General features: G+C 43.9%; 1 protein-coding gene across 3 annotated transcripts in view; it reads left to right on the forward strand.

Moving 5' to 3' along the window:
• The first annotated feature begins 8,641 nt into the window (after positions 1-8,641).
• etv4 (ETS variant transcription factor 4) overlaps positions 8,642-19,461 on the forward strand; it is a 62,963-nt gene continuing 52,143 nt past the window's right edge. Inside the window, exons 1-3 of one of the 3 annotated variants that reach the window (XM_084323724.1) lie at positions 8,642-8,850; positions 9,523-9,634; positions 9,904-9,951. In XM_084323724.1, the coding sequence (XP_084179850.1) occupies positions 8,794-8,850; positions 9,523-9,634; positions 9,904-9,951 (217 nt within the window). In that variant the 5' untranslated portion in view covers positions 8,642-8,793. The remainder of the gene's footprint in view (positions 8,851-9,522; positions 9,635-9,903; positions 9,952-19,461) is intronic. The other 2 variants (XM_084323725.1, XM_084323726.1) reach the window with 2 other exon arrangements.

Raw genomic sequence — 19,461 nt, forward strand, 5'->3', positions numbered from 1 at the left:
TATCACCGCTTTATTCCCCAGGCGGCTCGGATTATGCGGCCGTTGTATGAGGCCCTTAGGGGTAAAGCGCCAAAACATGCGGTCGACTGGTCTGCTGAGAGAGACAAAGCTTTTCTGGATGCCAAGGCTGCCCTAGCCAACGCCACCATGCTGGCACATCCTTCCTTTAAGGCCCCAATCTCCATCACCACCGACGCCTCAGATTTTGCCGTGGGCGCAGTGTTTGAACAGTGGGTAGGCGGGGCTTGCCAGCCGCTCGCTTTTTTCAGCCGCCAGTTAAGCCCCAGCGAGCGGAGGTATAGCACCTTCGATCGGGAGCTCCTCGGCCTCTACCTTGCCATCCGCCATTTTCGTTTCCTGCTCGAGGCCCGCCAGTTCACGGCCTTCGTGGATCACAAGCCGCTGACGTTCGCCATGGCCAAGGTGTCTGAGCCATGGTCCGCCCGTCAACAGCGACAGCTCTCATATGTCTCAGAGTTCACTACTGACATTCAACATGTGGCAGGTAAAGCAAACCTTGTCGCAGACTGCCTCTCCCGGGCTGTAGTGGGCGCCATCCACTTGGGGCTGGATTACACCGGTATGGCGGCGGACCAGGCTACCGACCCTGAAGTGCAGGATTTCAGGTCAGCCACCTCAAGCCTGCGGTTAGAGGATGTGGTTTTTGACAGCGCTGGCACCACACTCCTGTGTGATGTCTCTATGGGACAGGCCCGCCCCATCGTTCCCACAGGATGGAGGCGGCGTGTTTATGACGCTGTTCACGGCCTCTCCCACCCGGGAAAGAAACCTACGCAGAGGCTAGTGTCCGCCAAGTTTGTCTGGCCTGGGCTTAGAAAAGATGTAAGAGACTGGGCTGACTCCTGTTTGGAGTGCCAGCGCGCTAAAGTGTACCGTCACACCAAGGCCCCCCTGCAGCACTTCCCTGTACCTGAAAGGAGGTTCGACCACGTGAACGTTGACCTAGTGGGCCCCCTGCCCCCCTCACACGGCTTCAGTTACCTCTTTACTATGGTGGACAGGACTACCCGTTGGCCAGAGGCAGTTCCACTGTCAGGCACGACGTCCGCCGAGGTGGCCAGAGCCTTTATTGGAACCTGGGTCGCCCGGTTTGGCACTCCAGCCGACCTCTCTTCAGACCGGGGCCCACAGTTCACGTCCGAGCTCTGGAACACGGTCGCCAAGAGCCTGGGCGTGAAGCTACACCGGACTACGTCATACCACCCGCAGGCCAATGGGTTATGCGAGCGCTTTCACCGCTCAATGAAAGCAGCACTTCGGGCCAGCCTTACTGACAGCGGCTGGGTCGACCGGCTCCCGTGGGTCATGCTTGGTCTCAGGACGGCCCCCAAGGAAGACCTTCAGACCTCCTCGGCTGAGCTGGTTTACGGTCAGCCTCTGCGGGTGCCAGGGGATTTCATCCCTAACATTACTGCCCCCTGGTGTGCAGCCCAGCAGCGGACAGCACTTCTGGAGAAGGCTAAGGTATTCACGCCGGTCCCCACCTCACAGCACGGCCTTCCCCGGTCGCACGTCCCTACAAGTCTGCAGTCAGCGGGATATGTTTTCATCCGTCACGATGCCCACCGGGACCCCTTGAAACCTCCATACGGCGGTCCGTTCCGTGTCCAGGAGGCTGGAGACAAGTACTTTGTGGTGGACATGGGCGGGAAGCTGGAACACATTTCCATAGACCGCCTTAAACCGGCTCATGTGGACTTGGGCAAACCTGTTGGACTGGCCCAGCCCCCACGGCGGGGACGACCCCCTACCTTGCCCAGTCTTCCGAGTAAGGCCCACGAGACCCCCTCGCCACCTATCCTGTGCCCGAGTGGCCGTAGGGCCCTTAAGGTTTTCCCTACAGCGGTGCCGGCCGCTACAGGGGTCAGGCGGAGCCGTTATGGCAGGGTTCTCCGCCCTCCTGTTCATTGACTTCTTTTGTTATGATGAATTCTGGGGGGACGTATGTAGTGGGTGCTATGGACATAATTCACCATTAGATTGTTTTGATGTATTGATGGGGCACTGTCACTTTAATGAGGTTGGTTGGGGGTTGGGCTTAGAGAAGACGCGCTGGTGGAATGTCATTCATAAAATGTTTTTGGTGACGCGGAGCTGTCAGAGTTTAGCACGGCATAGATCTGACAGCTGTCACTTGTGCTAAGAAGATAATAAATGACACACTACTTACTTGGTGTGGTTGCAAGATAGAAATTGTGCGTCTCTCCTTTCCGACGATTTCTACAACGTCATCTGTTTGCCTAACAGTATTCTTCATTCGCTTATTGTAGGTCCCATTCTTAACGCCGTAGGCGCCAGGGCGCGCGCCCCCCTAGACATGTTTTCAGAACATGTTCAGACATGCCCGGACAAGCCCAGAGCGAGCGCATTGATTCTGTACAGGTGAACAGGCGGAGTCCACAGGGAACTAATATAGAGTGTGTGTGGAGAAGACGTGCAGCAGCAGCATAACAGGAAAACTAACAGAGCGAGAGTGAAGACGTCTGGTGCAGTTGTACACAGACCGATAGCAGTGTATCGTTATAGAGAGCTAATGGCTAATTAGATACCACTATAATGTTGTCGAGCCATTATTGGCACAGTATAGTGACTTGTGTAAGCGAAGTAACGTGGAGAGACTTATAGTTAAACCCAGCGACGTTTGGATATAACTACTCATTGGAGACCGTCTGCGGGTTAGCTTCACGTACAAACGAAGCTAACTAGCTACCATCTATGCCAACAGGCTTTTGGATTAATAGCTATTAACCCTGCCATCGGGCGCTAGGAATACAAGGACCGGTTCCGTACGAGACCCCTTCTCCCAGCGACAGGATTATCCGACCAGTCTACAGTTTCTCTGGGGCAGGAGCTCTAGAGAGAACCAACCGTCTCCAGCCACCATCTTGCTTTTCCCTGTATCGCCTCGCTTCGTCTCACTCCATTCAGAGCTCCACCGGTCGAGTATCCGTAGTATAGGAACTATTCGTTACCGCTGACTTTGTTGCACTGACATTCTATTATTAAAGGAGAACCGTGATAAATAATATGTATGTTTGCTATTGACATTAAAATGATGCTTGTTCAACTTGTATCCCTGTCCCCGCGCAGTTAATGGAGTGTCCGCCATTTTGAGTAACTGTACTGTCTGGCTAAATTAATATTCTTTAGTAGTGGTTTAATCTAACATATCTCAATACAGTCAGGGTTGTGTAGCCCCTTAGCTACAGTTATTATTTAAGATTTTACCCCCATGACTTTGCAGATGAACTTAGGGAAATATGCACAGAGCCTGCTCCCCCTGCAGTGTCAAACCACAATGTTGAGGCAGTATTTCAGAAAAGTAACACAAATAAAAGTCCAGAGCCAGATTCTATCGCAGCAAGTTGTTCAGCACTGTGAGGTGTTCTGTTATATAATGCGGGATGTCACTGGAGAAGCAGAGGGTCTGTTCCTTCCTTCTAGGTCAGTGGTTCTCAAACTACGGGTCGTGACCCAAATTGGCGTTGCGGGTAGGTGACAGGTAGGTGACAGCGCATTGGCAAGTAAAAAAAGAAAAAAATTATAACTTATTTTTGTATATGTTCTGACGACATATTTTGGCTAAATATGCCTTGTTTAATAAATGTGTATTGATAACATAGTGCTGTAATTAAATGTTCTAATAAATATGCATGATCAAGTTCAACAACGTGTGCTTTTATTTTGATATTCCTTAATTCCACATTGAAATTACGCGATACATTAACTCATTCAGCACCGGAGCTTAATCTGCGAGATGGCGCTAGTACGCCACCGCTGTAAGTCAATGGGGGGACTGCGAGATTTGCGAGTGCTTAAAATATATCTTAAATTGTAGCTATGGGTCTAATACACCCGTCGCTTATCAGTGAGTTGCTTCCAGTCAACATGAACAAAACGGATTGTTTCTTCATCTGTACATTTCCGTTTTATACCGTTTTGAATATGAGTATAGTTTGGGTGCTTCTGAGTAATTCCAGAGAAAGATGCGATAATAGCGTTTTAGTGGAATACACTAAACACGTTGTAATTTTTCGCCTGATTATCGAATCTTCCTGAAATCAACGCTAGATCATCATTATCCTTCCTCGTGCAAGCATGAAATGTGGTTTAGACCGGCGCCCCCCCCCCACCCCCCGTGCTGCCACCAACGGCACACAGCCACACATACACACACAGAGACAGCGTCGATCGGGGTAGAAATAAATATCAGATCAACGATCAAATGTATATATAGTGTTTGTACCTTGTATCTGATGTAATGCAAAGAAATAATCCAATTATCTGATCGCCATTCCAAATACTGCTCGTGGAGGTCCGTACCACATTACCGACCGTTTCACAATGACGGGCGGGCGGGGTTACTGTTCCAATGCATCGTTGTATCTGCCTACCTCGCCTGAGTATTTAAACCCCGCCCGCATGGCTCGGATCGTTCCAGAAAAGAAACTACACCATTCCCAGTGGAGTGCAATACCCGCTGGAAGGCGTAGGCGGCGGTATTTGCCCTTTTGCGAGCTCAGACCCATTCCCAACTATAACATCAGGCTGGATGGATGAAAATTAATGGATATCGCTAATAAAAGAAATAACGATTAAAACCCGACTATACTCCTGATTGGCGCTCAAGCGATGGCGAGTTAACCCGACTATCATCGTGACTGGGGCTGAATGAGTTAAGTGTGGAGTCTCCAAAGAAATTCCAAAATAAAAATTGGGTCGCGGTATTAAAACGTTTGAGGACCCCTGTTCTATGTTATAGAAGGAGTCCACTGTCCCAGTGGCTAAAAGCAGAACTCCTGAGGAGCTGAATGACTTCAGACCAGTGGCGTTGACATCACTGGTCATGAAGTCATTTGAAAGGCTAGTAAAGAAGGAACTGTTGGAAATGGTGGAGGAGGCTCTGGACCCCATCAGGGGCGGAGCTAGGGGGTGGCTACCTGGGCTCAAGCCCCGGATGTATTCTGAAAAGCCCCGAATCTATTTTTAAAAAAATAAAAAATAATTTTTTTCTTTTTTTTTTTCTTTTTTACAATTCATCATTGTTACATGAAAATATGTTTGCACCAGATTTAGCAGAAGCTAATTTCCATCTGTGGTCTATCCAGCTGCTAACTGTATTTGAGTGAGTTAAGTCTTGGTGTTATGGTAGACTCAGACCTAAGCTTTAAATCACAATCAACAAGTTGACAAAAACTTAATTCTTCCACCTTAGAAACATAGCTAAAGTACGGCCATTTATAAATCAAAAGGACGCTGAAAACCAGATCCATGCCTTTATCTCAAGCCAATTCGACTACTGTAATGCACTCCTTACCGGCCTTCCGAAAAAATACGATGATAACTATTTTATTGCAATGCACTATTGCATTATTTTATTCTATTTTACTAACTATTTTATTGCACTGCACTATTTTACTTTGTATCAGTGAATCATAGACGCCTGGCCATAAGAGCATTCGGAGCATCTCTGCTCTCCCACTATTGAACTTGGGGGAGCAAAGGTATGATCTTGCTCCACCACTTTTTGATTATATGAAAAATATGATATATCCCCCCCCAATATATAAATCTAACCATAACTACGTTATGGTTAACTGAGTTTTTATAGTGAAAAGAGCAGCTTTATTGGTCAAGATTGAAGGCTCTATATTGCAGGAAATTGCACGTACAGGTTCATTAAATTAAAAAAAAAAATGTCGTGGAGGGGGTCGTGCTGGACCCCCTCCATAACCACCCCTTGCATGCAAAAGATAATAATAATAATAATAATAATAATAATAATAATAATAATAATAATAATAATAATAATAATAATAATAATAATAATAATAATAATAATAATAATAATAATAATAATAATAATAATAATAATAATAATAATAATAATAATAATAATAATAATAATAATAATAATTATTATTATTATTATTAAAAAAAAAAAAAAAAAAAAAAAAAAAGGGGGGGTTCATCTGGGCTAAGCCCCGGATCTCCTACAATCCTAAATCCGCCCCTGGACCCCATGCAGTCTGACTACAGAGCAGGGATTGGGGTCAACTTCCTGTACCTAGAACGTCCCAGCACACATGCCAGACTTTTATCTTTTGATTTTTCATCTGCATTCAGCACGTATTTTAGCTAGGACACTGCTTTTGTGTTTTTATCTTGATGTGAATTTTGTGCACTTTTTAAGTTTTTAACATGTAGGCCTGAGAGGCTGTGGCGGGTGAATGGCCTCTTCCACTGGCTCTCCTCAGGGCTGTCCCCTGTCCCCTCTGCTCTACATTCTCTACAATGACTGTAGAAGCCAGCATGAGGACAGACTGAAATTCGCTGATGATACAGTTATGGTTGACAATACAGTTATGAGTGTGTCACATGGTGTAATGAGACTTTCCTACAACTAAATATGACCATGGATGATGTGGTCATTGAGTAGAAAGAACATAGAACATGACATCGAAAAATCTTCTCAGCCACCAACTCAGACCTTCATCAAAGGTACTAGCATCGACTTTGTAGAACAACATAAATATCTTGGAACAGTCATTGACAATACATTTTGTAAAATTCTGAGGCGGTCATAGGCGGTCGGATGGCGTAGCGGAGACCAGTAGGAGGAACATGCACACGACAACCAGGTAGGGGAGGGGAGGAATTGGCATAACGACTAAATTGGGATGGGGAGAAAAAATCAGGCGGAGAAAAAGAGGATACAAATTTGTTTTTAATTCTGAGGCGGTCTGTAAGAAGGGACAGCAGCGCTTGTATCTCCGTAGGAAGTTAAATTGAACTATAAAGGGAGGAATCTCTGTCTGTCTGTCTGCATGTGTGCGTGTCTGATAGTCCTCTGCATATCTCAAGAACTGTTCATCCGATCTTCTTCACGCTCTGAGGGTGTATTGCTGGACACAGGGGAGTGTGGTGTTGAATATATGGTGCATTTTGGCCAGATGGTGGTGCTATAGTGTGTGTCTGGCCTTTGCATATCTCAAGAACCGTTCATCTGATCATCTTCACATTCAGTGGGTGTATTGCTGAGGACCCAAGGGATTGCAGTGTCGGGTTTGAAGTCAATCGGATGAGCGGTTCTGGAGAGTGGTGCAAGCAGCCATACTCCGGGCCAAACAATCGTCCTCCAAGCTGACACGTCAATGGCCATTCGCTCTGAATTGAAATGGAGAATTCCAAAATTCTGTGAAAAGGCCTATTATTTGGAATAAAAACTATTTTCTGTTCTGAAGTAGGCCACACTGTTTAATGCAGTTCCATTCTAAATCTGTGGGCCTATGAAAACCAGCAGTGGTGGTAAACCACAAAAAAATAGAAAGCCCTGAACTAATTTAATTAAATTTAGTGTTCATTTAGTTGCATATCAGGCTTTCGCAAATGTGGTGCACTTTTGTTTATGTCCCTTTTATTGGAGTCAGTCAGGAAATAAAGCTGCTTCTAATAAATTATAGGGTTGGAGAGAAGTGTAAGAACGTAAACAAACCTACTTCTTTGACTGGGTCTGAAGAGGAGGGGAAAAACAAGTCGGGACATTCATGCTAGGGCAGGTTTTTATGAATGGAAGTTTTTTTTTTTTTTTTTTTTTTTTTTTACTTTCCCTCTCTCTCTTTTTGTGAATGAAAAACAACTGGAAAATCCAGTATAAAGCCCTCGGAATCCCGGGCGTCGATTGGTTTTTGCGACACACGCTCCGCCCACGGTTGCTAGGGACCCGGACTACCCGACCGCTGATTGGCCCATAGAGTGAACCGAGATTTCATTCATAAGTCAGGGGCATTCAACAGGACAAAGGCAAGAAATTCGAGCTCTTGAAAGAGGAAATTCACCAATCACCATCCTCTCTCTAGCCCGAACGCATCTCAGAGTCAGAGAGAGAGAGAGAGAGAGAGAGAGAGAGAGAGAGAGAGAGAGAGAGAGAGAGAGCAGCAACTCTACCATTATACTAAATCAACACTCAACTCTGGTGACTGGAAGACTCAAGAGTTGACAGCACTGAATGTTTAAAAAGTATATATATATAAGTATATATGTTATATATATTTGAAGCAAATCTGAACTAACCGCCCATTATTGCTGCGATTTCCAGATTGGACCACGTTATAAAACGTTATAAAAGGTGATGCTTTAAGCACTTAGTCAATATTGTGTTGTCGTCAGTTGACTAAAATGCAACATCTGTTTCTTTTCACGCCATAGCTTCCTCTCGTGGCGCTTCCTGAACCTCAAAGCCAAGGGAAGCCTAGAAATGTGTGCAGAAGTTAGGCTATGAATGATGGTACGCGGCGTTACAGGAAAATAGGCTGTTGTTATTCAATCATTGGTTTCCATGTGCTGTGTCAGTGTTTTTATAGGCTATAGCTGTAACAGCTTCATTTTTTTTGTAGAGACCACAACATAAATCTGTATAAAGTCTAAACAAGGTTGCACGTGATAAGTTCAGGGGGGAAACATAAAGCAGGGTGTATTCTTTTTGAAACTATGCCTGTACTTATTATCTTGTGGTAGACGGACGTAGCTGTCTGTCTATCACACAAGCAAAGCAAAAAAAACAGGCTCTAGCGGTAAAGAGGGCAGCAGCCCGCTGGGTAATCACTCGCCATCGCTTCCCCTCGGCATTTTTTTGTGAATGGAGCTCATTATACATGCAGCCTCCTCGCAGCTCCATTCACAACTAGCGCAGCCCTTGTCCCCTCTCCCTCTCCCTGCAGGCTGCGTGGATCTCACTCACACTCAGCCTAAATGACCACAAACGGTTAACGGATGGATTATAAGATGGATGGATATTTGGACCAGCAAGTGCCTTACACTTTAGCAAATGTACGTATGGAAGAACTCCTATTATTTCCACATTCTTTGCCTATACATTTGATGATTTAGCTACCGGGCTTTCTCGTTCGATCGTCCCCTGCACGAGTTTTGTGTTGAAGTAGCAGTGTGCGCGATGGAAACTATTTATCAGTTCGCTTTACACTATCATGAGATCTACAAAAGTCTTGCAACGACTAAAACCATAGTAAATATTGCATTTTACATTGTTTGTCAAGGTGCCGCTTTGGTAGAATAACGTGTCACTTTGTGCCAAATGGTCACTACTTCAGGCGCTAAGAGCGCGTTTGTTTTTCCAAGACTGCGTCTTACAATTGGGAGACTTATTTTTGTTGTGCTGTTTTCTTTACAAGCTTGGTCTTAGACCTTGTTATAGCTGCTATATAGATTTGTATCTGAGCTTATGACATGACTATATAAAAACAAAATAATAAACACAAGTTATGTTGTTAGTAGACTATTATTATTATTATTATTATTATTATTATTATTATTATTATTATTATTGTCATCATATTCCTCACTATTATTGGCATAGTGCAATATGGTTAAGTGCTGACTGGTCCTTTATGGATCAGTTTAATGAGATCAAAATGGGCTATTAGTCAGGCATGACCTGTCTTTACATGAGATGCTGTAAATGTGTTTTTCTCACTTCTATAGTTTATTTCTGGTGTTCTGCAGAAGTCGCAAGGACATGGGCCCCTAAATAGACTGTTGATGGCAGCGAAAAGGAAATACATGGACACGGAATTACCCCCTCAGGAATCTGAAGGTAAAGTAAGAACACAAAGGAGGTTCACAGTGGCCTCTGGTCTCTTTTACAGGTTTACCTCAGTAGTCTACCCAGCCTAATCATAACAAAGCTACAGTCACTAAGATCCACTGCATTCACATTATGGACAACATATGACAAATACTTAACTAGCCCCCTTCACCATGAGTAAGTGAGGGCACTAGCAGTGAGTAATGATCCTCAGGATCTTTGATCTTATCGTTACTGTGTGAAGGTTAATCACGTCTTTCTCTCTTGTCTTTTTACAGACCTCTTTCAGGATTTAAGCCAACTCCAGGAGACATGGCTCACGGAAGGTGAGACTTGCCTTGCAGCATTTACTTTTAATTTGCACTTTGCAGAGGGGGGATGCTGCATGCATGTTGCTTCATTTGTGTAGATATGACCAGGTTGAATAATATATATAGCTAGAAAAGTGGAAACACAAAAAACCTGAGCAAATATGAGAGATACATAAATTTGAATCCACACACTATAGTTATAGGTATTATTATAGTGAGCTATATGGCCATTTATTTCCATCATGGTTATTTAGTATAGAACAAGCCTGCCCTTGCACCCTTTGTCATAATGCCTGAATCAAAGATTTTCCTAAACATATTTGCACGTAACCATGCAGCATTTTACTGTAAGATGGTATCCAAAGGTTTTACGAGTACTTTGGTTTCGTGGTTTTCTGAATTATGTTTCACTTTTAATGCAGTGGTTATAGTCTGCTTCTGGGCGTAGCAAGCAATCCTCTGGTTAAAAAAAAAAAAAAATGACCTTTACAGTTTAGGAGGGTTGAAGTTTCAGTAGAGTCTTGTGGGGAGATGGGGGGGGGGAACTATCTGATGCAACACACATGCTCATAAACCACGCAACAGACCAAAAGAAGAAAAAAAATTGTCCAGCTAGAGTGAACACAGACCGGACATTATTAGCTTTGAAACATGTCCTATTTTGGCCATGTTGGCATGAAGTCTGCGTGCCAGCCGACAGCCAAAGCAAACAAACAGTGTGTTTGGCTTGTGTCACTCAAGATAAATAGCGATGAAATGGGAGCCCAGTCGGGCAGGCAATTGTCAGCTTGTAGACTTTATAAAGCACGACGTTGACGTGAGCTCTAATGGGGCAATTATTATATGTCAAGACAGGACAACAATGCTGAACTATGAGTCATGTAATGATAAACCTGAGCACCGGCAGAGTAGTTCCCAATGTGGAAAATTAACTGCAGCGTTCCTCTTTCATACACACTTTAGATTTATCGCAGAAATACTGTTGTGATTTACCATAGTATTTCCATAATGGAATAATATAAAAATGTAAGGATCACTATATGAATCACTATAGTATTCCTGTGGTTTTACCATAGAATACTATGGTATTAGCCTATTATTGTATTTAGTACACACAAAACACAGAAATAGCATAGTTTTACTATAGTTCATTATTGGTTGGCCCAGTAAAAAAAAAGATTTGTTTGTTTCTGTGTCGCTCCCTTTACAGAATTAAGAGGGCCATATCAAGTCACCAAATGTTCACAATTCTTGCAATCTTGCAAGATTAAGTCACACTGTTTTTGGATGCGATAGAAACGTCATTTCATTCATAGTGTTCTTGTGATGTGGGTTGCTGATCAATATGGTGCAATGCCACAGCTCATTGGTCACGGCTGTCATTCATAGTTGATTTCAATCACCTGTTGTTTGCAGACACGCTGTCTGCCGTGGAATACTATGAATAATATGCAGGGTAAATATTCCGTTGCTGTTTATAATTGATGGTAGTGAGGAAATAGGTGAGTGGGTGCCAGTGGTGCAGATCTGTTGTGACCAAAGAGGATTTCTTAATATTTCCAAGAACAGGACATTGCTTATGTCGATTAACTCATAACAATTTCTTCTCTCATGGATAAGATTTCAAACAGCATCCCTATTATTGGCCCTCCTACATGTGACTACATGTCTTGTGTATGTATGTAACAAATAAAACTCTTGTATCTTGAGTCATCTATATACCAGCCAGGGAAGTCGAGCAGATGCAATCAGAGGAAAATGGGGAAGCGAGGTCATGCCTTCTTGAGTTGAGCAAGCCACTCAAACCAGGGCCCACTCCCTGCCGGCTACTGTTTATAACGCGGGGCGAAACAATGCTCTTATCTACCTCGGGCTCCTCACCTATTCTCCAGCGTCAAATGAGCAAGTTCACTTCACACCGTCTGATGGAGAAAGACAGAGAAAGACAGAGCCAACAGCAATAAAACCACCAGACAATGGGACCTGCTTCAGTGTGTGATTGTTTGACTGACATTTATTTGTATTCAGAGTTGGCTGTAAAAAGCTCAACGTGCAGACGGGATGTTAGGTGCTGTTGTGTTGCCGTTGCCAACGGTGGTGGCATAGTGGTGTGTCATAGAGGAAGAGAGAGAGAGAAAAAAGAGAGAGAGAAAAAAAAATTGGAAGTTGGCAGTGTGTAACTTTATCAAAGTGTTACTTAACCCTATAAGTACTGGCTTGTTTTTCTGCTTCCCTGGTTAAGACCTTTCCTTTCCTGTTGCATTAATTAAAGACCTTATCATGACTGATTGTGGTTGAGAGGGATTCACCAAGACTGGGTATGCTGGAGGGAGTTTACTGCCAAGGAGAATGGAAGAGGGGGAGAGAGGTAGACAGAAAGAGAAAAGAGAGAGAGGGCGGGTGGTAGATGGAGAAAGAAGGGTAGTTAAAGAGAAGAGAGAGAGAAAGAGAGAGAGGTATTAGATGGAGAGAAAAACAGAGTGAGGAACTGAAAAGTGGTAAATGGCTAGAGTTCAGGAGCTTGTCACATCTTGTCTCATTGGCCTTCAAGTTATTTTTTTATGACTTGAGAGTGGCTGGCTCCACCCAGGATCTCTCATTGGCTGGCTCCGCCCAGGAGCTCTCATTGAGAAAAAAAAAAGCCATTCAAGGTGCCTGGTAGAATGGAGGGGAACGTGCGTCTGTAGGTGCACTTTGCTTCTTGTGCTGACTTGCATCTCAAAGTGCCTGACAAAGGGTTCCTGGAAGCAAATCGGATGCACATGCATGCGCAGTCGTACACACACGTTAGCGAGCGTACTCCATCGCGTACACACTCACACTCACACACACCTAAATGCACACTCTCTCTGTCTCTCACACACACACACACACATATGCGTGTACACACAAACACACATTTTGAAGCCACATAAGTGTACATTGTATATAGGTGTACTCTCACCAAAAAGAACAGACACGCACAGACATGCAAACATGTTTTGAAATGTATGCACACAGGCATCTGTACATACTAGGTGGGTTATTTTCACAAATAGGAAAATACATAATGTATATTTTACATAGGCCTACTCTCAACCAATAAGAACACACACACATAAGCAAACACATTTTGAAGCCACATAAACATATACTTAATATAGGCGTGACGCTCTCAACCAATACGAACACACATATAAATAAATAAACAAACAAAACACATTGAAGCCGCATAAACGTAAACTGTACATAGGCCTTCTCCAAAGATTGCTATATACTGTATGTGGCCTACTCTCACACTGAACACATACACACACACACACACACACACACACACCACACTAAGCACCGGGGTTGTGATCTTGTCTGCGAGCCAGTTGCTCTGACGCTCAGACATCCTTAATGTTTTTTTTTTCTTCTTCTACTTCCTTTTTTTTTCTTTTTTTTGGGTCTGTGGCCTGTTCCATTTTAGACATGTTGAAACTAGTGGAAATGATTGATTGTTTGATACACTGGGCTAAATATTGGCCTCTGCTCAGTCTCATAAAACAGCTTTATCCTGCTCCTCAGGGGCAAAAGAGCCTGAAAAGTTAAAAGGGGGTAATGGTATTACCGTATAGCAAGCAACAGGACGCGGCATTATATAAGAAATCAATGTCATTTATCTGAACGTGCTCCAAGACGCCATCATCCGGTTTCCCCTGCACAGGAAGCAGGGGCAGGACTACAAGAAAGAAAGTGGATTTGAATTTCTTATTTCCTCTTTTCGTCTTTCGGCTCACAGCCTTGCTTTCTTTTTCTTTCTTTATTCCTTTATCCTCCTTCTCTCTCTCATCCCCCCTCTCTCTGTCTCTCTCCCCTCTCTCTCTCTCTCGCTCTCTCTCTCTCTCTCTCTCCCTGTTGGTTCTTTTTTCACGCTGCATCTCGTGGTTTTGCGGAAGCCGTAGAGAGTAGATGAAGTGGGGGGCGAGAAGGCCAGTGAGGTTGAACTCTCAGCTGGGTTTAGTTCATCCACTCTGGGCTGGGGTGAGGTCACATTCACATTGCGCTGGCACGGGTACACCGTGGCCTCTGTGAACCTGCCACTTTTCAGCGGAGGAAACGAGAGAAGTACTGTAATATGGCTGGTGATTCTTTACAGGGAGGCTCTGTTCTGATTTTCAATTCTACTCGGAACGGCTAGGGGGCTAGTGTCCCACGGGTCAATTCATTGGTCAGTTCGGTCTTAGTGGACCGAGAATCTACAAGTAAATTAGTTGTTTTTTAATGTTTTCTTTCCCCTGTGCTGAATGTTATTACGACTTATTTCCCTGAAAAGTGGTAGATTTAAAGAGGTCCCTCTGCATGATCTAAAAAAAAAAAAAAAAAATTGTCAATTAAATCAACTAATGGACGAGTCAACAAAGTCCTATGACTATTAGTTGAACCAGACTTTCTCCGTTCGAGGACAACAGCCCTAGAAATGACTTTGGCGTCCCTCGCCACAGAGCCGGGTGTCACACAATCATGTGGAGAGAGCCGAGGATGTTGAGGGACCCGCAGTGTGTTGCCATTTTGTTTTCGTTGGCTATTACGAGGCCAGATTGGGTCCGTGATATTTAATGATAGCCATCAACTTTTCCCTACTAGTTAACTTGTACCATGACGTAAGTGCTAGGCCCGAGCGATGGAAACACTTTAGAAAAAACCCCAACAAAAACGTTTTAGCTGGACTGGCGCCAGATTTTAAAGGTTGCTGGCCCTGGCTTTTCTCTAGGTTTAGGGTTAGCACACTAAAGCTGAGGACAGTGAACCAAAATCCCTGCGTGCTTATAGACCAGTGGGTGGTGAATTTTACCTCTTCACCCCCTATCGGGACATTGGCAGTCCGACGAGGGGGCTTTTCTGACCTGTTTGTGGTTCAAAGTCCTGCGCACCAAAGGACAATTGTGAATGGACTTTGGATTCCTGCAAAAAAAAATAAAAAAGGACCCATACAATGGTGGCTGTCTATAGCTCAACTGCACCTGGAGCTGTGCATGAGCAACTGCACTAATTCAGTTAGAGCCCAAATGAACAAAGTTGCCTCTCATTATGAAAGCATAAACAGAAACATCGATACTATATGGGAAATATTATATCCACAGCAAAACCACTAGGTAACTCTATCTCCGAACCAAATACATACCCGCCCATACTATATCCATCTGTGTACATATATCTATTTTTGAAAATCTGTATTTACTATGAGCTCAGAGTATTGTTTCTGAGTGGCATACATTGTAGTACCGGAATGCTAATATTATGCCTCAGTGCATTGTAACTGATATTATAGCATGATGTAAAAACAGTAGCTAAGAGTAACTGCCTGACAAGAGAGGTAGGGGGGTCATATCTTTGCACTGTGATTAGGGGCTGCTGCAGACAACACATCATTAATACACTATAGATAATGGCCACATGACAAAAGATCTAAGTAGTACTTTAACCTTAACTTGCCCCTGACGCACCCCCACTTCCCCTCCTGCCTTTGGTCTCCTTAGTTTCCTCGTTCCTCCCGCACTTGTGGTTTGACCTTAAGATCGATTCCTCAAAGGCTTCAAAGCAGGTGACAAATACCAGAGCCCTTCTCTAGATAGTCAGAGAATGCCCGCTGTACAACTTCAGTTTGGGAGAAAGGGGAGTCAAGAGGTGGCCTCTCTTAGTAGCTTTTTTAATGTCAATTACTCGTTTATTTATGCTTTTTTCACACTTAACCGTAAGAGATGGACATTACTGTCTTTCGGAGGCTGTAGTGGGCCCGGTTTTGAAGCTAGAGTGAAGATACTGGGATCTTGTGCAACTAGACGACCTTAGATTCCATTGGTACCGGCCATGTCACTCTAGCTGGTCAGGACGTGGGGCTAAACTTTGGCGAGGGAAAAATTGGCATGGCAATTTTCGAAAGGGGTCACTTGACCTCTTACTTCTAGATATCTGAATTCTATGTTCTATTCTATAGTTCCACGTGTCTCCCCTTTATAGACATACCCACTTTATGCTACTGTGTTATTTTCGACCCATTAAAAAAATTGTGTATTTTAATATTTCTGCGTAATGGATCCCTCAATAGTCTTTGAACTGCATGGATTGGGTGATTGGAAGGCTGAGACTCTTGTGCAGCCAATGAGCTCAACTGTATTCATGTGTGATGATCTTACTCCCCATAGCAGCCATTTCATTGTAGTGAGACAATTTCTTTTTTTTTTATCCACTTTTTCTCCTCCTTTTTCTATTTTTTCTCCCATCCCAATTTTAGCCGTGCCAATTCTCCCCTTCCCTGTCTTGATTGTTGCTCGCATGTGCCCCCCACTGGCCGGTTGTAGGGAGGATAGAAGCCTATCACATGTCCCCTCTGATACATGTGGAGGCAGCCAGTCACATCTTTTCACCTGCCAGCGCGGACTCTTATTTGGCGAGGTGTAACGTGTGGGAGGCTCACACTGCCCTCGCCATTTTTCCTGTCTCTGCTGTGCAGGCGCCCCAACCGACCTGTAGGAGTCGCTTTTCACAACGACCAGACTACCACCCATCGACTTCCCTCCCGCTAACTCTGCCAATTGAGTCAGTATGACGGCCGGTACAAGCCGGAGGCAACGCTGACAGCCGGATTCGATACCGGTGTCTCTTGCGTTGGTGACGAGCGCAGTGTCCGCTACGCCACCCAGCCGCCTAAGTGAGACAATTTCTTTAAACTTTACCTCACTGTATAAAATGACCTATTGTGACCTCTAGGATAATCACAGCCTCGTGAAACCTCACAACTACAAACTAGAGACCTGGGGCATTCAGAGGACATCTCTGGTACACGATTTAAAGACATCCTTCTGCATGATACTGTGTGGCAGGCACGTGCACACATAGAGGCCAAGGGGTGCTTGAGCACCTGCCTTTTTGAGCCTCATCAAAAAAGTGCCCTTTTTGAAAAAGAAAAAAAAAATCTTTTTACCGTTACGCATATAGACTTCCCTTCCAACTGAAAAATGTCACGATAGAATCAAAATATTAGGTAAAGAGAGAGAGATGCCCCATATTTCATTGCAGTTTGCACGGCCTCCTCAGCGTGCCTCTCCGCGGACCTATATATTTTATGCATAGCGTGGGTGGTGATGATGATGATGATGATAGAAACCGCTGTGGCGCATACAGTTGAATGCTGGTATTACACTCATTGAGGGACACGAAGAAGTCAAGTCCGATGGGATTTGGGAATCTCAAATACAAATCGGGATTGGAATAAAAAATGCATTTATATTAAACAATACAGAATATACAGCACTTCTTGGGGTCTGTAGGGTAAGCACTTATTCCCTCCCCCCTGAACATTTATGGAGATGTATGGGCCTTTTAAGTCAGTGATAAAAGTGTCTTTCAAGGATAAGTGAGCTCCTGCACTGATTATTATAGTTCAATATTCAATATTTGATCACCAAAACCCCCCAAAAAGCATAAAAAGGGGGCCCCCGCCCGAAAAGGGCCCTTAAAAATCATGCTTGCGCGCTACGCGCGCTCGGTTAATATATACACGCAAGTGTAGTGCCCTTTTCAGCCTTTGAGCACCTGCCCCTCTAAAGTCCTGTGCACGTCCCTGCTGTGTGGGGAAACTCAACTTTACAGATTTCTCTACTAAATCAGCTTGTGGATTAGTAGATAAAATCTCATGACTGCTAGTCGACTAGGAATTCCTTTAGACAAGCACTAGGGTGGTCACAACGGTGCAGCCGGCCAGTTGAGCCAGTGCTACTTAACATATTTCATCTCTTGTCAAACTGGAAACACCCTGTTTAGTCTATTTGTGTGTGTTTGTCTGTGATGGAAACATATACATGCACTGGTAAACAACACAGACCTGGCAGATTTACACGTTTCACCCATGACGGTCGCAATTTCACACAAGTGCATTCCTGAAGATATCCCGTCGGTTCGGTTTTCAAAGTGACCGTCTGGCGTGGGATCCATTGTTGGGAATGAGGAAGAGGAAGGGCGTCTTTACCTCCATATTGATCCGTCCTCCTCAGCTCAGTTCAATAGGCAGTCTGTGAGTGACAGTAACCCTGTCTCCACTGTAAGTGCTCCTCTTAACGGCCTTAAATCAACCCAGGCTTTCATGGTCATTTGTCAACTCGGGTCACTACGCCGAATGAAGGCCTCACAAAGCACTGTTTACGGCTCTATTCAAAATGGAGTCCATCCAGATACAGTAACAGCTGTCATGCTAAAATCATAAACATTGAAGACCAATAGGGTTTCTGTTTTTATCCTTGTTGCATTGTGGTCAACATCTCAAATTCATGTTGATATGGCAATATGAAAGAATCTACTGGTAGAAGATTGTGTAATAACAGGCCTACAGGTCCTACGACCACAGCACACCAGTGCCAATAATCATGATTAAAGCATGACCTCACGTATGTTATTGCTTTTATATAACATTATTTATAATTGTTTACAGCATTGGCCTAAACAGCGACAGAAGCTTTAGGTTTGTTTCAAGACATTTATGTTGGTCCTTCACCAAGAAAACATAGTTCTCTGTTGCCCAGCATCTCTGTGTTCAAGGTGATCCACCCCAAAGCCAATACTGCTGCCTGTCTACTCTTCCTCTGCCTTTGGCTCATCCTCCTCCCTTAGATTTATCCATTTTTCAGTTGTCCCATCACGACTAAATAAATTGAAACTCACATGCAAATCCATGTTGTCCTTTAAGCCGGTAATGTTAACTAATCTGGTTGTTTCTTTGGAGCAACCGAAGATGTGTAGCTAGCGAGTGCAAGCGTTGTGATTTAGGCAAATTCATTGTAAAGAAGTGGAGTGATACTGCTCAAGTTGTCAGGCATCAGTGCTATACTGTGATGATCACTGCCTTCAAATGGAGCCATGTTTATCGTGTTCACAAGAAGAGTCCATGGATATGAACGACCCAATGTTGTGGTATTCGTGACGTTGTTAGTTCACAACTTGTGACGTGGTGATGGCGTTCTAAAAAAGAAAAAGCCCATGGAAGTTTGTTTTGCCGTGGAATTATTGTACATTTTTGTCTTTCTTAGTAAATTAATAATAATTCTTTAGAACATTTTCATATTACCAATGGTCTCGTCTTTTTCCTCCGTCATTATGAATTGGCATTTAGTTAGCTAAGTCATTAGCCTCAGCGGCCTCAAGCCGCATCGCCCTGTTCCCTAGCAACTAGGGGTGTAACGATGCATCGAAATGCATCGATTCTAATGTGACGATTCAACTGCATCGATTTGAAAATGTTAGAATCGATTATAATCGAAATTAATCGAGAGTAAGAAAAATATTAAAAAGGTTTTTCTTTATGTTATTTTTATTTTTTTACCTATAGTCCATTCATATGCTGAGTGAATCAGTTCCCCCAGCCACATTTGCGTATTCAAAATTGTTTGGGGAATTAACTGAAAATGTATCTAATCGAATCGTGGTCAAATGAAGAGATTTCATGATGCATTGAATCGTTGCCTGAAGAATCGTAATCGAATTTAATCGTTGTGAGGTCCCATCGTTACA

Source organism: Notolepis coatsorum, assembly GCF_963971535.1.
Source record: "Notolepis coatsorum genome assembly, chromosome: 10".
Taxonomy (NCBI): Eukaryota; Metazoa; Chordata; class Actinopteri; order Aulopiformes; family Paralepididae; genus Notolepis; species Notolepis coatsorum.